The 17,986-nt window shown below is 43.1% G+C and overlaps 1 protein-coding gene across 5 annotated transcripts in view; it reads right to left on the bottom strand.

Moving 5' to 3' along the window:
- The window catches only part of CTDSPL (CTD small phosphatase like), a 116,819-nt gene that overhangs the window by 27,350 nt on the left and 71,483 nt on the right, over nucleotides 1–17,986 (bottom strand). For 3 of the 5 annotated variants that reach the window (XM_045798243.2, XM_045798244.2, XM_045798247.2), the window contains exon 2: nucleotides 6,916–7,070. In XM_045798243.2, coding sequence (XP_045654199.1) covers nucleotides 6,916–7,070 — 155 coding nt within the window. Of the gene's footprint in view, nucleotides 1–6,915; nucleotides 7,071–7,181; nucleotides 8,792–17,986 lie in introns of those variants that run through there. The other 2 variants (XM_045798246.2, XM_045798245.2) reach the window with 2 other exon arrangements.

Raw genomic sequence — 17,986 nt, 5'->3', positions numbered from 1 at the left:
TGCCCACAGCCTTCCCTCTGCCTCTGGCATGCTGAGAGTTCCAAGAGGCAGGGAGAGCTGGAGGCCAGCAGCAGAGATGGGCCTAGAATCTGCTTCCACAACTTATGGACCTGGGCTCTGTGTTCCAGGTGTCCTGACCAAGCTGAGTGCGAGGGAGGGTGGAAGGTCCTCCTCCAGGCCATAGCTGCCCCACTTTGACCCTGGTTCTTTCTGTGGGGTCTGGTCTTACAGACTGAATAGTCAAGTACTAATGCAAATGATGCATTACTCAGAGTTAAGTTAATTCTTTAAAAAGCCATTTTCAGGGGCACCTGGGTGGCTCAGTCGTTAAGCGTCTGCCTTCGGCTCAGAGTATGATCCTGGAGTCCTGGGATTGAGCCCCGCATTGGGCTCCTCAGCTGGGAGCCTGCTTCTTCCTCTCCCACTCCCCCTGCTTGTGTTCCCTCTCTCGCTGGCTGTCTTTCTCTCTGTCAAATAAATAAATAAAATCTTTAAAAAAAAAAATTCTCTTTAAAATAAAAAATAAAAAAATAAAAAGCCATTTTCATAAATGTTAAGTGAAGGAAGTCTATGGATGAACACTGAGTCCAGCTCAGCTCTGTCAGAGGAACTGCCTTCAAAAGCCTTTATTCTCTCATATATACAGCCAGCCACTCCAGGAAAACTGTCAGGGGTACATCACCATTGTCTCATGGCATTTCATCTAGGCAAATACTATTTTTATTTTTATTTATTATTTTTTTAAAGATTTTATTTTTAAATAATCTCTACACCCAATGTGGGGCTCGAACTCACAACCCCAAGATCAGAGTCACACGTTCCACTGACTGAGTCGGCCAGGTGCCCTGGTAAATACTATTTTTAAATAAAGCTTTTACAATGACAGGAGTGATTCATCTCCTTTATCCTCTACAGACCTAGGGTACCAACTGTGGTCCTTCTGCTAATGGCGATTCTCTAAAGTGATTCTCTAAAATGATTTTTAAATTGGGGGAGGGAGAGTATGAGGAAAGCTCACTGGGGGAACACATCAGAATTTGGGGCTGCAAGAGGGTTTATAGTAGAATCTCATCATATAAATTCCACTAAAATATTTTTTACACCAATGTACAGTAAGGCTTCATCTGTTAAGGCAAGTCATCTTTCATTATTTTTCCCCCAAATTTTCTCACCTATTCTTAGATACTATTTCTTCTACTAAATTTTAAGTCTTATCTAGAAACATGCCAGATTTCTCCATAAATAAGAGCTACCATAGCAAAACTTAAAATGATTCTATTTTTGAAGAATTTGGGTTTTCTATGTAAATAATTATGTCATATGCAAATAAAACTAATTTCTAATCTTTTTTATATTTACACCAAGTGTTTCATTTTCTTGTCTTATTGCATTAGCCAGAAACTGCCAAAGATTTTCCTATGTTGTTTGCTATATTTATTTATTTATTTTTTAAAGATTTATTTTTAAAGATTTTACTTATTTATTTGAGAGAGAGCACAAGCAGGGGGAGTGGGAGAGGGAGAAGCAGGCTCCCCCTGAGCAGGGGAAGACCCCCAAGACCCTGGGATAGCGACCTGAGTGAAGGCAGACGCCCAACTGACTGCCACCCAGGCGCCCCTTAATGATTTTATTTTTAAGTAATCTTTGCCCCCAACATGAGGCTTGAACCTACAACCCCAAGATCAAGAGTCACACACTCCATCAACTGAGCCGGTCAGGTGCCCCATATTTTTAGAAGATAGTTTTTTTTTTATCGTGTTTAAATGGTTTTCTTCTATATATTTGTCTATACAGTTGATTACTATACACAGGTTTATGGCTATTACACACATCATGTATCAGACCTATTATCATGAGAAAACGTCCCTCTTTCTCCTGTTTAATGTGACCTTGAATTTTGTTTTGTCTGATATTAATATTGCCACCTTTGCTTTCTTTTTATTTGATCTGCTTGTTACATTTTACCCATCTGTTTTCCACCTTCCTAAATCACTGTATATTAGATGTTGGGTCAGAAACTAGTAGCCACCTGCTGTAACAGTAATTAGCACTGTTATCCAAATAATCCAGTTTTCTTTCTGGGCACATGGTAGGATTGCACTTCCATGCTCCCTGAAGTTAGGGGTAGTCGCATGAATTGCTTTGACCAATAAGATGGAAGTTTCTTCTGTGTAAAAACTGTAAGAGCCAGTGTGATCCACCACATTCCCTTTTCCCTGCTGTGACAATGATGGAAGCAAAGAGACAGGGCCTTCCTCAATCTAGTCCATGAATGAGGATAAGACAGGTTATGTAATCCAATAATGGTAGCTACGGGTCACAGGCGGCTACTGAGCCCGTGAAAGGTAGCTACTGAAAAGTAAGACATGCTATAAGTATAAAGTATACATCAGATTTTGAAGAATTAGTAAGATAAAAAGAATTTAAGTTTTATCTCATTGATAATTATTTCTATTGATTACATGTTGAAATAATATTTTGGATATCTTTGGTTAAATCAAATATACTTTTAAATTCGATTTCACCTTTTAAAAAAAAAGTTTTAAAAAATGAGGCTACTATAAAGATGTAAATAAATTATGTGGCTCACATTCTCTACCTACTGGACAAGTGCCCCAGAGCAGAGAGCCTAATCCATGATAAACATGTAGCATGAGTGAAAAATACACTTTTATTGTTTTAAGCCTCCGAGGTCTGGGGGCTGTTACTACAGCATAACTGAGCCCACACTGACGAGTACGTCTACTCAGCAGTCACTCCTCCTTTCTCCTTTGTGAAAGAGCTCTGATTCTGTTGAGGGCAGGGATATGCCAGTCTAAATTCTTCCCCTTCCGGGCCTCCCTCATGGCTGGAGGGTAGCCATGGGGCAAAGTTCTGGCCAATCAACATAGGTGGAAGTCCCCTGGGATTTTCTGTGAAAGCATCTACTTTCCACAAGAGGGACAGGCATGGGGACTGTTACTCCTCCCTCTCTCCCCTTGAATGTGGATATGCTGTCTGAAGCTTGTGACTTGAGATAATAAACAAGCGTGAGGCTGAAGGCAAACAAGCCAAGGATGGTGGAGCGGAAAAATGGAGAGACAGAAAAACAGAAAGAACCTGGGTCCCTGATGGCATCACCAGGCCCCTAAACTAACCCCAGCCACTGCCAGACTCAGGCCTTTTATGTGAAAAAATAATCCCCTATTTGTTTAAGCTATTATTTGTCAATTTTCCTTTACTTGCTGCCAAAATTGTTCCTATCTGATACAGGTCTATTCTTGGAAACAGCAAACAGATGAATTTGTCAAGCCAATCTGATATAGTCTTGGTCTTTTGTTAGGAGAATTTGGTTCATTGAACTTGGTTTCAAGCCGACTCTTTACGTTAGGTTTACTGTTTATGTTGTTTGTTCTTTTTGTCCTTTTCTTAATTTTGATGGCTTGTTCACATTTCTGCCTGTTTCTCCTTTCACTCCTTATGAATTCTGAGGATTTTTTAAAAAGATTTATTTATTTATTTGTGTGTGTGTGTGAGAGAGAGAGAGAGAGAGAAAGAGGGAGGAAGCGAGCGAGCAGGAGGAGAGGCAGAGGGAGAAGGAGAGAGAGAATCCCAAGCATGTTCCATGCTCAGCACAGAGCCCAACATGGGGCTCTACTGAGGATCTACTTTCTAACTGTGCTGCTTGTTACAGTTCTATTCCTAATAATTGTATTTATTCCTATATTTTCTATAATTATATCACAATAGAATATCAATCTCACCCAGATTTTTTTTTGTCCCCTCTCTGAATCATTACATGTCTGAAAATGTACTTCTTTTGCCTTAACAGGTAAATGATATCTTGGCCACATACAGAATTTTTGGTTTGGCATTCTCTCTCAGGAGCCTGTAAATTTTTCTTTCATAGGCTTCTGGTTTTCAATATTGTTGATGAGAAGTCTGGTACTAGTATAATCTTTTTCTTTTGAAAACATCTTGTTCTGGAAGTTTGCAAGATTTTCTCTTTACACTTAAATTTCAGAATTTGAACAGCATATATCCAGGCATGTGCTCCCCCACCCGCCCCCCTCATCCTGCTGCACACTTGGCAAGCCCTTATAATCTGCACATTCAAGCTTTTTTTTTTCAGCTCAAGAAAAATTTCTTCTATTATCTTTTCTCTTTCTGGAACTCCTATTACTTGCTGTTAGGTCTCCTAGATGCCTCTTCCTGCCCCCATCGCAATTAAGATCTCTGTGTCTCTGTTCTGAACTGTGAGGTATTTTTCCCACTTGCTCTTCTAGAACATTCATTCAGTTCTCAGCAGTGACCATCCTCAGTCTCCTTTTTCTCCGTTTGTTTACTGGATTGTTATATTTAGAAATCATGGGATTTCTTTTTTAAATTCTAAAAGTTACTTTTGTACTCAAAATTCATGTCTTGAAATATCATTTCCTGAGTTGTCTACTAAAGTTCTCTTCAGGGCGCCTGGGTGGCTCAGTCGGTTGGGCATCTGACTTTGGCTCAGGTCATGACCTCCGGGTCCCGCGATCAAGCTGTGTCAGGCTCCACATTTGGTGGGGAGTCTGCTTCTCCCTCTCCTTCTGCCCCTCCCCCTACTCGTGCTCTCTCTGTCTTTTCTCAAATAAATAAATAAAATCTTTTAAAAAAAAGTTCTCTCTTCTTTTTTTAAGATTTTTATTTATTTATTTAACACAGAGAGACAGCCAGCGAGAGAGGGAACACGAGCTGGGGGAGTGGGAGAGGAAGAAGCAGGCTCCCAGCGGGGGAGCCAGATGTGGGGCTCGATCCCAGAACGCTGGGATCGCGCCCTGAGCTGAAGGCAGACGCCCAACGACTGCGCCACTCAGGCGCCCCTAAAAAAAAGTTCTCTTCTATTTCTTCCATTGTTCTACCTCAGTGGGAGCCTCGTATTCTAGTTTTTCAACTTGGACCTTGTCAGCAGTGGCAAGTAAGGGAGCACTGCCAGGCCCCCACAAGGAGCAAAGTTTTCATGGTCCAGCAGAGCCCAAACTGACAAACCACAAGGACATGAAGAAAGTCCCTGTAGTAATGGGCTACTTTAGGGCACATGAAGTAAAAGCAATTCAACCCATCAGTACAGCCCCCCCAAGGACCACACACAATAAGTGGGCAGTGCAGGCCCTTTCCAAGGAGATCCACAGCTCTTGCTGGCTGGGGGCCCTTATAGGACTATTTGCTTCAAGTGTCTATCCTAGGACTCCAGGACAAGCAAGCATTTCCCTCTGTTGGTAGTTCCCTGCTTCTCACTGAGGACCACAGAGGATGAGCCTAATGCACTTTCCAGGTTCCACCAGCAGGCGCACCTGGGTTTATCCACAGAGAGAATGTAAATCGTCAGAGCCACATGCTCAGGTTGTCAGGTTCCCAGAATCTTTTTCCTTACATTCATATATACTTTTAAAATAATTCTTTTTCTAATCCCAAAAGTAATTTAAGCTTATTTTGTGAAAATTAGGAAAAGCAAAAAGAAAAAAAGAGAAAGAACTAAAGCACAGAAGAGAGGAGAAAATCCTATATATATAATCCCATTAGTCTGAGATAATCTCTTCATATTTTGTCATATATCATTCCAGTCTTATAAATGCCCATGTGTGTGTATGACATGTATACTTGTAAATATACTCACCTATTACACTTTATCTCCTAATATAGTTCTAAATATACTCACCTACAAGTTCTTTTTATCCCCTAAGTGACATATGGTGAGCATTTCCCTATGTCAGTAATATTTATGAGACATAATTTTTAATAGCTGCACACTACTTCATTGTATGGTTACTCTGTGGGTTTGTTATTGATCATTGGGTTGTTTACAATTTTGCAATATGATAATCTATGCTGGACAGTATCCTATAGTTCAATATTTGCACATCTATAATTAAGTCAAATAAATAATTGCTAAGGTTTTAGGATTACATTGTCAAATCACCCTCCAGAAAGGTGTAACCAATCAAATGGCTACCGATAACCCCCGTACATCTTCTACCCTCTCTGCAGCTACCCTCATCCAAATCCAAATACTATCTTTATAAATATCCTTAATAATCTGATAGATGGAAAAGGCTATCTCACTGTTTTAGTTTGCATTTCTTTGATTACTAACCATACTGAACATTTTTTCATGTTTATTAACCAACCGTATTTCTTATTTGGTGAAACACTTGCTCAAGGCCTTTGCTCACACTACTTGGAACATCAAGTCTTACAGTTTTAATGTCCTCAATCTCAACTATCTTCACAGTGAATAATTCTCTTCGCCTCTTTCAGTGATTGTCACCTGAAATTCTATCTGACTGAATGAATGCTGCAGTCCCTGCTTTCTTTTTGCTTATACACTGCGTGACATCTTCTTGCTCATCCTTTTACTTTTAGCTGTTCTGAGTCACTTCACTTAGGATATGTCCGTTAGACAGCATGTGGGTAGAGTTTAGTTGGTTTTTTTTTTTGTTTTTTTTACATATTGTGAAAATCTGACTTAAAATTTTGTATCTGACGGGTATAAAAGAATATATGACAAACATGTTTGTTATTAAACAAGTAGTTAAATCCATTTATACTTATTATTGGTTCTTTGGCATGCCTTTGTTTCTCCGTTTGCCTCCCCATGTCTTTCCCTGCTACTTGTTCTTTAGCTTTCTGTTTCATGCAGCCAGCTCCCCCAAGAAAGAACGTTATAAAAATGTGAAGTGATTCTTATAACTCTCATCAAGTATGTGCTTCAGTCGCTAAAGGGGAGTGACTGGGATACCCTCTGACAAAGAAGATGACCTTTTTGGTCATTTCAGATCTTTAAGTTAATGGCTACACACGTAACTATTACAGACCCTTATTCAGGATATTCACGAAGCATGGGACAGATACGCAGCCACTGAGGCTCTGCTGAGTGCACAGTTCCCCTTCGGCACTGACCTTCTGAAGCCCACCGTTCTCCTCCACCAGTGGCGGAAGCACACTGGGGCTGCTGGGGGGCGGGGCCTCCACATTGTAGTCACGGAAGCAGCAGAAGAAGGAGCTGAGGATGCCGCGGCTCCTCTGCTTCTTTAAGCTGACGTTGCACTGCGATGCTGGAAAGAGAAACAACACGCTGTGGCCAAGTGCAGCACGTACTCATAGTTGTCATGCAATGGGAAAACCCAAATGTGCAGTTGCCCCCTGCCCCTCCGGAGACCCGATACCAGGAGACAGACTCAGCATGAGAAGATGAGGGGCCCCAGGAAGTTACTCTAAAGGGCTGTTATTCAACATGTGATTCCTAGAGGGCCAGCTGGTCGATGGGAGTCCAATCCTGCTGGCTGGACAGAATTCCTCTGACCTCAGCCCAGTGGGGGCTGCTTGCTCATTAACTGACCCATCCTCAGGGTCAGGCACCATCTGCATTCCTGAACCCAGCAGACAGTCTTCCGACCCAGGACTGAGCACAACTTCAAAACAAAGATCTTTTCAGGCACAAATCAGACTTGACACTCTGAGAAGCATTTCTCTGTGAAGGGTACCAAGAAAGAATCACTTTGAAACTAGGTTCTTCAACACTCTTTAACTCCAAGACTAACTTCATTAAGAGATAAGATGTGTCGGGGCATAAAGAAGACCCCTTCTTCAACTCTGTTTGTCAAGGAGGGCTGGAATCCTCCATGACACTTAAAACATAAACAGCAGATGTGGGACAGAGAACACATGGTCCAGCGGGAGCAGGGCTGGCCAGGGCAAAGCCCATCTTCCCCAAACCCAGGGCAATCCTGTGCCATGGACTCATTTCCTGGCCTGTCCTGGACTCAGCCTCCTGAGGGACTGATGTTATCCTTTCTGTTACTCAGGCCTCAAGACACAAGTCAGAAGGAAAAGGCAAAAATTAGTATAAAATGAAAAACACACCTCAGGGGAGGAGATTGACAACCTGGAGGGCTAGGAGCAGTGCCTGGGAATGCAGCCAGGGCTGTCCCACCACATACCATGTCTGGGTGGGACAACAGTACTGAGCAGAGGCCACAAAGGGCCTGCGCTTAGGGTTAATGGGGAAATTACCTATGTAGGAAATCACTAAGTTCACATGATAACTGTCGGAGTTTATCTCTCCCAAAAAGCAGTTTTGGCATGATTCCTCTTTTTGAGTGATTTGTACAGCACCTTCCCTCTCAAGAGATCACAAAACTTCTGCTAAAAGTCTTGGGGTACTCTTCTGCCAGCAGCAAAACCAAATGCATTCACATGGAAATTCGCATGAAAAAAAGACTGAAAAGCTTAGCCAGCAACTCCACAGGCATTGATGGCTTCCAGCCTGGGCTTGGGAGAGTGGCTCAGTAAGTGTGAGCTTAAGGTCCCCATTCACTAAGGATGAGCTTTAGAACCATAAGCCCCTGGAAACGCTGGCTGTTTTATCTTCCTTGAGAATGCTTGGGTGCATGTCATAGGCACCAGTCTTCTCACTTGGGGCCCCCCCATAGCAGGCCAGGCCAGGCCACAGGGTCCTCCAGGCACAGAGGCCTTCCAAGCAGCGGGGGGGGGGAGTGATAATGACCATGGTTTACTGAGGGCCAGACCTCTAAATTCCACTACTTTACAATCCTCATTTCATGTAACCCTCACAGCTACTCCAGGAGATCAACATTACTGCTTCCGTCTTACCGTCTTACCGCTAAGGAAAGACAAGTAGGAATTGTGTGTGCCAGGATCTGAACCCCAGGGGGCCTGTTTTCAAAGTGTGTGCTCTCTCCACATGCCATGCTGAACACAGTCTTCACAGATCAGGTCAGATCAAGGAGGGAACATGCCCAATGGAGAGAAAAGCACTGCAATAAACTCATATTTAATATAAATGATTGGGAGGGCCACCTGGGTGGCTCAGGTCACAATCTCAGGGCTGTGAGATGGAGCTCCACCTTGGGTTCTGTGCTGGGCCTGGAGCCTGCTTAAGATTCTCTCTCTCCCTTTACCCTCTGCCCCTCCTCACCTCTAAAAAATAAATAAATAGTTAATTTTAAAAATGTACGACTGCTTAAACTGTTCTGTTGTTACTTTGGGTGTTCTAGCTTTTTATGCCACACTCAAATAATTTAGTCAGAGGAAGAAAAAAAACTGCCTCTTCCCTGGCTGATAGCACATTTGTCTGCAAGTAAACAAGCTATTTGTTCATGTCTCAGAGACACTGAGCAGAGACACTGAGCAGCCAATGCCCAAGCTGGGCAGTAAACAGCTCTGCAAAAAACACCCCCTCAGATCCCATTTTCATCTTCGGGTCACACACATCTTCCCCACAACCAACTAACAAACAAATTAACAAACTAACTTACATGCTAAAAAAAGTCCCGAACCTGGAGCCAGTGAGCTACTCATAATTTCTACCATATGACGGCTTACCACGTAGAAGCCACAAATAGAGCTGTGGGAGTGAGTCCCTGGGAAGGCCTTCACCCCCTGATGGGAAAGTGGCAGCTCACGTAGGATATCCCTTAGGTGCACCAGGAGGTGAAGCAGCCCAAAGTGGTCTCACTTCCAAGGCTGAGGGTGGGGCCAGGCCTCTTCCCACTAAATAAGGTTAGTTCTAGGGCCTGCAGGAAGCTTTGGGAGGTCAGGTGCTGCCTAATTTTCTAGTCGCTCTGGGACTGGTCTGGTGCTCTCAAAATCAGGCTAGCAGGGGAAATGAATGGAGTTGCTCAGGACCAGCATCAGCCTCACCCCACCCTTGGTACTCATTTGGTCCTGAAAGGTCTCAAGATGCTGGCTGGCTGGCTGGGTCTAATAACCCTACTTGCCTTCCCCCTACAAATTGCTTTCCATCCATTACCAAGGCCTGGCCAATCAGAGCCTCATGACTGGCTTAGGGCTGGGCATTTGACCCAACCTGGGCCAAGGAGAATGTGCCCCAGGGTTCATGCTACAGCCGTTGGAAAGGATGTTCTCTCTTCGCTGGTTGGCCAAGTGGGTAGGATGTAAACTTGGAGCCCCTGCTGGCTCCTCTGCCACCAAGTGAGAAGCACCTACCTGAGCATGAGCCAAAACTGAGGAAAGAGGATCTGAGATATGGAGAGGGACGGATCTCTGACAATACCATCTGGGGACTTGGTTTCATTAAAACCAGATCCTCCTGGAATTTTCAGTTATGTAAGAGAATAAATTATCTGTTTCTCTGGGTTTACATTATTTGCGATGGAAAAGATTATCCTCGAAAATGTCAGCTCCCAGGCAAGGCAGTGTAGAAACACTGGTGAACCACACAGGCACTGTACCCACCTCATGTGGCCCATGTCTAGAGCAAGAGACACTGAACAGCACAGGGCACTGATGGGGCCCAAAGACGGGTGCACAGTCCAGATTGGAGGGAGGGTAGGAGTGATTTTTTAGAAGAAATGCTTTCTGAGCTGGGCTGACAGTGCATACAATTGTTGGAGGGGGCAGGGAAGTGGGGAAACAGCAACGTGTAAAGGGCTCGAGGTAAGAGACAGCACGACGTATCTCAGAAATCACAGCGGTGGTGATGGTTGATGACAGCCTTGTAAACCATGGTGATGAGTTTGCATTTGACTCTATGAAAATGGGGAGCGGATGTGCAGATCTGTACTACAAATCTCACGGTGTGACCTCTGGAACTGGAACCACTGAGTTTAAATTTTAAATTGACTAGGGGCGCCTGGGTGGCACAGCGGTTAAGCGTCTGCCTTCGGCTCAGGGCGTGATCCCGGCGTTATGGGATCGAGCCCCACATCAGCCTCCTCTGCTATGAGCCTGCTTCTTCCTCTCCCACTCCCCCTGCTTGTGTTCCCTCTCTCGCTGGCTGTCTCTATCTCTGTCGAATAAATAAATAAAATCTTTAAAAAAAAATTTAAATTGACTGATACAGGCTATCGATCTGCATCAAAGATTTCCAGGATACCATATATGCAAATCAGAGATATGGGCCATTTTGGGTAAAGAGCCTAGAATGGAAATTTCTTACCTAAAAATCGACTTTCATTACAAGTTACGTGGAAATAAAAAAAATAAAAAGTAAAAATAAAAATAAATTAAAAAGTCACATGGAAAGAAAATGGGCTTTGGAGTTATATTTTGGGTTTAAGTCTCACCCTGCCACTGGTCAGCCAGTGTGACATCATCTACGTAAGCCATACCACTAATATGGGAATCTTCACACCTACCCTTGTAGGGAGGGCTGTTGTGTGGATGCAGCAAAAACATGCGTATTTGTTCAAGAGAGAAGATCTACCAGCACCTCAATACAGCAACAAAAGACTGATTGATTTTAGGTACTGAGCAGTGTCTCACTGTGAACATTCAGAAGTTAGTGTGTCTCTAGACAACAGTCCTTACAAAAACAGCCTGGCTTTGTGAGAAAACATGGAGGCAGACCCATTTTGGTTTTGGTTATGTGACTTCTAAACTTAGAACTTGAAGTAGCTCCTTAAAACTTTAGTTGCTATCCAGTGGGGGTTTCTTTGAAGAATAATAATAATAATAATAATAATAATAATAACAATGATGTGGGAAACCAAATAAATAAAAAGCAGCTCCACAGGTGAAGCTTAAAATAAACCCTAGGGGGGCGCCTGGGTGGCTCAGTCCGTTAAGCAGCTGCTTTCAGCTCAGGTCATGATCTCAGCATCCTGGGATCAAGCCCCACATTGGGCTTCCTGCTCAGCGGGGAGTCTGCTTCTATCTCTCCCTCCGCCTGCTGCTCTGCCTACTTGTGCTCTCTATCTCTCTGTCAAATAAGTAAATAAATAAATCCTTAAAAAATAAAATAAAATAAACCCTAGCACTCAGGCCTTTTCTAGGAACTCTTACATGAAATACGGTTAGAAAGAGGGCATTACAGTTAAAAACATGAACTGTCCAGGGGAAAGTCCATTAAGGCGGACAGTGAGGTCTGGTCCTTTGGTGGGATCAAGAGGACTGGTCTAAAAAGCTATCAAACTGTGTTTATGGCAACAGATGGAAGGTGCAACTGGATTGATCACCAGTTGGTGCACACGGGCCAAGAGGGGGCATTGCTAGTCATCCGCTTCTACTTCCTGACCTAACCGGTTCCCTTCTGCACCCAGAAATTGCAATGTTGACCCTACACAGAGAGCGTCTCTTCATCAGTGTGATAGCTGCCCATGTCACCTAACCACTGCCCTGGAACAATTCTTGTGTTCTGACCTGGTTTAGATTACAGATGGGGGGAGGCTCTGGTTCCATCCTGAAATCCGAGCTTCAGGCCCAAAACCTCTGGGGTCTACACCGACTCAAAGCTTCACATACTCGCCTTTGCGAACACCCCCATTCTCCTGCCCTTTCTTGGGTCTAACCTGGAACTCCCACTGCCCCACACACATCCCTACAATCAAATGAGTAGCTCAGGATGAAGATCAGAGAAGCTGGAACGTAGGTGGAAATCTTTGCTACTCACTATGCATCCATCCCCAATCATTCAACTTTCTCCCCAAGTGAAGAAACTGTTTCTCATATCTTGGCAGCTGCAGAAAACAAAGAAGGTTTTCCTTTAGTTTCCACGGTGCCAACCCGGCCTACATGCCGGCACAGGGGCCAGACAGCCAAAGACCCAGCATAACAGAATTTCTAGGAGAAAATGCACTCAGCCCATGAAGGCTACTGCTAATGTGTTGAAACACCCAACGTACCCTCAAAACTAGCTTCTTTCTTGTCACAAGAGCAGAGTCAAGAAAGGTGTTTCACAGCCGATTTGTGTCATCCAAGTGTTCACAGCAGAACATTAAAAACATGTCCAAACATCAACGTGGACACCAATGCTGTTCAGGCTGCAAAACTGCACAGCAGAGCAAGGAAAAGGTGCTTCTTCACACGTGGGGTGTCAGAGCACGCTACAACCCTGAGGAGACCGTGCAGCTGGATTCACAACGATCCTACTACAGAGAAAGCTAAACGCCTTTTTTTTCTTTAAGGGGGAGAGGGAGTTCCTCCCAAATGGCCGGCATTTAAATGAATGCACCCTTTCTTCTCTTGTAGGACTGGCCTGCAATCTCTGGAATGCATCCCAGGGCCGTGGTTTGGAGTGGGTGTCTAACAGGAAATTCTGGGCAGTCTATGCATACATTACATTCCTTTCCCACCCCGAGAAAGAGTGGTCAACAAACACAACTTCCCTCTGTTTGAATAAAGGGGGGGTTGAGGGGGGCTATTGGGGTGGGGAGAGGCCAGGGCACAGACTGCACAGAGTTCAAAAGCAGATGTGGCTGCTGAGAATCCAAACATCCTTTTCTCCTAGAAAAAGGACTTAGTCACCAAAAGTCACCTTTTAAGATATCCACGCAGTCCCTATTCTAGTTCCAAGTGATAAATTTCCCCTGGCAATTGCACCCAGCACTCTGAAAGAATCAACCTCTGAAAAGCTCTTTTCCTGCAGCAGCCTATGGATGGCAGGGACGCCTCCAGCAGGCAGGAGTCAAGGGGAGGAGCAGCGGCTGATGGCTAAAAAGCTGGGCAGGAGGAATTCCAATCTCGTCCTTCCATGATGGTAGGATGTGTTTCCCTTATTCACTGCTGGCTCCTAACAGCCCTCATTAGTTCGGTGCCTTGTTTGCCAGAAGCCCTTGACATCATAATCACGGGCCTTCCCAGTGTGCAGTGCCCAGATGACACCCCATTTCCCAATGAGGAAACGGAGACTCAGAGTACTTACAACTGTGTGGTGAGGGTGCTGGGGTTCAAAGCCAGAAGTGTCTGACTGTGGGGCTCCAAGCCTTCCCACTACCCCTCCCCGCCTCTCCCCAGTCCTCTTCTGGGTTTGGGGTTTACTTCCAAGGAGAAAATGAGTGTGAGGCCTTGTGCTGCCTGCCATTACTACAAAGGCAGCACTTCTGGAAAGTCCATAGTGAGCCAAGGATACTCGTGCCAGGCCTATTAGATAAGGCCAGACACAGTGGTGGTTCCACTGTGCCCTGAATGTACCCGGGGCCACCAAACTCTGTGACTCAGCTCCCAAGGAGTGCCCCTGTGCTGGGAACGCCCTCCACGCCTCAGCACGTCCCGGACCCCTGGCCCAAGGCCACACAGCTCCTAAGTACCAGGGCTGGACAGAAACCAGGTCTGTGGGAGTCTAGAATCGGGGCTCTCAGCCGTCACCGTACAGAGGCTGTTTTTCACAGCAAGAGCCCACCTAAGTAACAGAACAAAGATTTAAACAGAAAATGCATTTAAGAGGAAGTAAAGGTTAAAATTTAACAGTAATCAAATAAATGAACACTTACACAGTAAAGCCCAGTTTTGTACCTATTACACGAATAGAAATGATAGAAATAAAAGGAGAGAGCCAATGGTGGTGAGGTTTTGATGGCCCAGGCCCCTTCATTCACACGTGGCTGGTAACTCTGTAAACCAGAGTTTTGTTTCAAATGAAACAATTCATTTGAAAAGCAGAGGAGTGATGTGTTGAAGACCACGAAGTATTCATGCAAACCACGTGCATGACCAACAGAGGAGGAATGCTTAATTAAACGAATGCAGAGCAGCTGGGCAGAATACTGAGCAGCGCCAAGAAATACCACTAGGAAGACCCATGGAGAAGTGCCTGTGGTCACTGTCTGGGGAAGCATCTCAGACACTGCACATGCCCTACGTCTGTAACTCTGTCCTGTGTTTCTGGTCAAGATCTGGAACGTAGTAGGCTCCAGGGCTATGGGCTTGGAACTCACCTTGTTCATGCCTGAGTCCCTAAGACATAGAAGCAAGCTGGTACAAATAGGCCCGTCGTGACAGATGTTTACCGAACGAATGAATGTATGAAAGGAAACATAGAACGATGAAAATGACTGAGATTCTATTAGAAAGAAACAGCTCCTGTGATTGTTCAGAGAGAGGTCGGCTCAAGCAGCTCTATCTCCCGGGAAGCCCTCTTGCCCACAGCGAGCCTCTTCCTCCAAGCCGGTTTAATCTCTGCCACCTCATATGGCCAAACCCCCATCTGAGGAATCCAACTCTTAGCTCCCAGACATTTTTAGTGAAGGTGGCAACCCCTATAAAATAATTAGTGCAATTTTTCAGAGAGAGAGAGAGATTATATAAAATTCACCAACATGTTCAGTAGGCATGGCCATCTCTGGATCGTAGGACTAGGTTAATTGTTATTCTTCTCCATACTTTTTTATTGTTTCTCAATTTCTACAATCTGTAATTTATAATGGAAACATAGAATTAATATTAAAATGTCTGTTTCTACTTAAAAAAATATATGTGAACATTTTCACATATCTGACACCCTTCTACCACCTTACTTCGATTGGTTACATTGTATTCCACTGTGTGGATGCACACCGTGCCATAATTTGACTTTGGACATTTATGTTGTTTCCTTTAAAAAAGTGTCATGACAAATACTGCAATTCATTTGCAACAGCAATGCTAGGAACAATCCACTTGTCCATTAACCTGGGACAAAACAGAAGAGATCGCTGGTGTGGAATATTCTACAACTGTTAAAAAGGCGTCTGCAGCTCCATATGTACTGATATTAGCTAACACTTATGTAAAATGTGCCAGTTGCTATTTTATGCACTTTCTATACAGTGACTCGTTGAGTCGTTTCAGTAATCTTATGATGTAAGGACTATTACTATACTCTTTTTATAGATGAGGAAACTAAGCCCAGAGAAGTTAAGAAATTTGTCTAAGATGACATAGCTAGTACGTAGTAGCGTTTGTTCAAACCCAACTCATCTGTGCTTTTTAACCTCTGCATTATATTGCCTACTGATAATGGAGCACATTCTGAGACATGAGAAAAGCAAGGTACATATGGTACATGTAGCATGCTACCAGCAACCTTCAAATACAAAATTAAATAGATTAGCAAAAAAAAAAAGCACAAGCATGTGTCTATTCTCACAGGTGCAAAGAGCATCTCTGGAAGCATTTGCAAGTAACTGGTTGCTCCATGGCAGAGAAATGGAGGACAGAACTGGAAGGAAAGGAGAATGATTTTTCACGCTATTTCCTTTTAGTATCCTTTGAATTCTGTATCACTTATTAAAGTAATAATTCTATGTAATGTATCATGCATTATAATGAGTAAGAAACATCCAAAATAATACTATGGTGAAATTAGTGTACCTAATTTTATGTGCATGTCTGATTATCCCATTAGAAGAAATTCCTAGAAGTATAATTGCTAGGACCAGTCTTTGAAAAAATGTCAAGCCTTGGGGCGCCTGGGTGGCTCAGGTCATGATCCTGGGGTCCTGGGATCCAGCCGCATCAGGTTCCCTGCTCAGTGGGGAGTCTACTTCTCCCTCTGCCTCTGCTCCTCCCCCTGCTTGTGCTCTCTCTGTCAAATAAATAAACGTCTTGAAAAAAAAGTCAAGCCTCTTGATACCTGTGGACAATCTGCCACGGAGAGAGGCAGCGTCGATGTGCGCTCCCACCCGTGGAGTTTTCCACCGAGGCTGTGCCAACATGGAGACTTAAACAGCCCTTGCCAGCCTGGGAGGCGGAAATGGCAGCCCTGTCGCTTTCCGGTGTATTTCTTTGATTGTCATCCAAGTTCTATAATCTCTCCTATACCTTTCGGCCGTTTCTATTTCTTCTCCTGAGAACTGTGCTTATATATTTTTTGCCTATTTTTCCATTTTTTTCTTTGATTTTTAAGAGTTCCTTTGCCCTATATTGGAGATATAATCCTCGGACTGTTCTGTATGTTGGAAATAGTCTCAGTTTGTTTTAGGCCTTTTGCTTTTGTTTATAATGGTTGTAGATGTGCAGAAGTTTTAAGTTTTTAGGGAGTCAAATCTAATATTTTAACTGATTCCTGCCCACACTAATATGATATACTCTTTATTTACATTTTCTTCTAGTTTTTTTTTTTTTTTAGTTAAGGTAAATCTCTTTTAAAGTAAATATTTCATCTGTTAAGAGTTTATTCTGTATACAGTAGGATATATGAATCTACCTATTCCCCCCAAAGATTAAATATCCTAATAATATTGATTTAACAATTCTCCTTTATACACTGATTTGGGCATTCTATTCTATTCTGTCCCTTCCCAACCCACTCTGCTCCACTCCATTCCTCTGCTTGTGCCAGTAACACAAAGCTTTGCTACTGCAGGTTTATTGTTTTATATTTAACAGTACCAGTCCCCCTTTATTGTTCTTTTTTTCAAAAATTTATTGGATAGTCTAACCCTTTATGCTTCCAGATGAATGTCAGAATCACTTTATCAAGTTCTAAAAAAAAATGCCATTGGGATTTGGTTGCATCAGGCTCATAAAATATACATCCACTAATTCTAGTTAATTCCATTAAAGTAATTAAAGGAAGGTTAAAATGAAAAAGTTAAAAAAAATCCATTTGTTGTACCTTATTCCTAAAAATTGTGCAAGATTAAAAATGGCCTTGGGTATCAGCTTAAAAAAGACTATCACAACTATAAGATGTTTTATATAACTCCTATGATAACAATAAAGAAAATACCTATAGAAGAGACACAAAAGAAAATGAGAAAGGAATAAAAAGTGTGTCACCACAAAAAAGTCAATGACAAGACAGCTAAAAAGAAAAAAGAGAGACAAGTTACAGGACAGAAAACAAAATGCACTAGAAGGAACTTCCCTATCACTAATTAGTATAAATGCTAATAGATTAAACTCCCCAATCAAAAGATATAGAGTGGGCGAATGGATAAAAAAATAAGATTCAACTATATGCTGCCTACAAGAGACCCACTTTAGATTTAAGAACACACATAGGCTGAAAGTCACAGGATGGAAAAAGACATTTCATGCAAATGGTAACCAAGAGAAGAGAGTGGCTACACTTACACAGACAAAATAGATTTTAAGTCAAAACTGTCACAAGAGACAGAGAGCATTATCTAATGGTAAAAGGGTCAATTCACGGAAGGACAACAATTATAAATGTGTATGTACCCAACACCGGAGCACACAAATATGTGAGGCAAGCATGGGCAGAACTGAAGGGAGAAACAGACAGTGACACAGTAATAGCAGAAGATTTCAGCAATAGACACAACAC

Source organism: Ursus americanus, chromosome 20, assembly GCF_024610735.1.
Source record: "Ursus americanus isolate L20-20 chromosome 20, mUrsAme1.1.p, whole genome shotgun sequence".
Lineage (NCBI taxonomy): Eukaryota > Metazoa > Chordata > Mammalia > Carnivora > Ursidae > Ursus > Ursus americanus.
The sequence above is the reverse complement of the archived record's forward strand: the minus strand, read 5'-3'. Positions and strand labels throughout refer to the sequence as shown.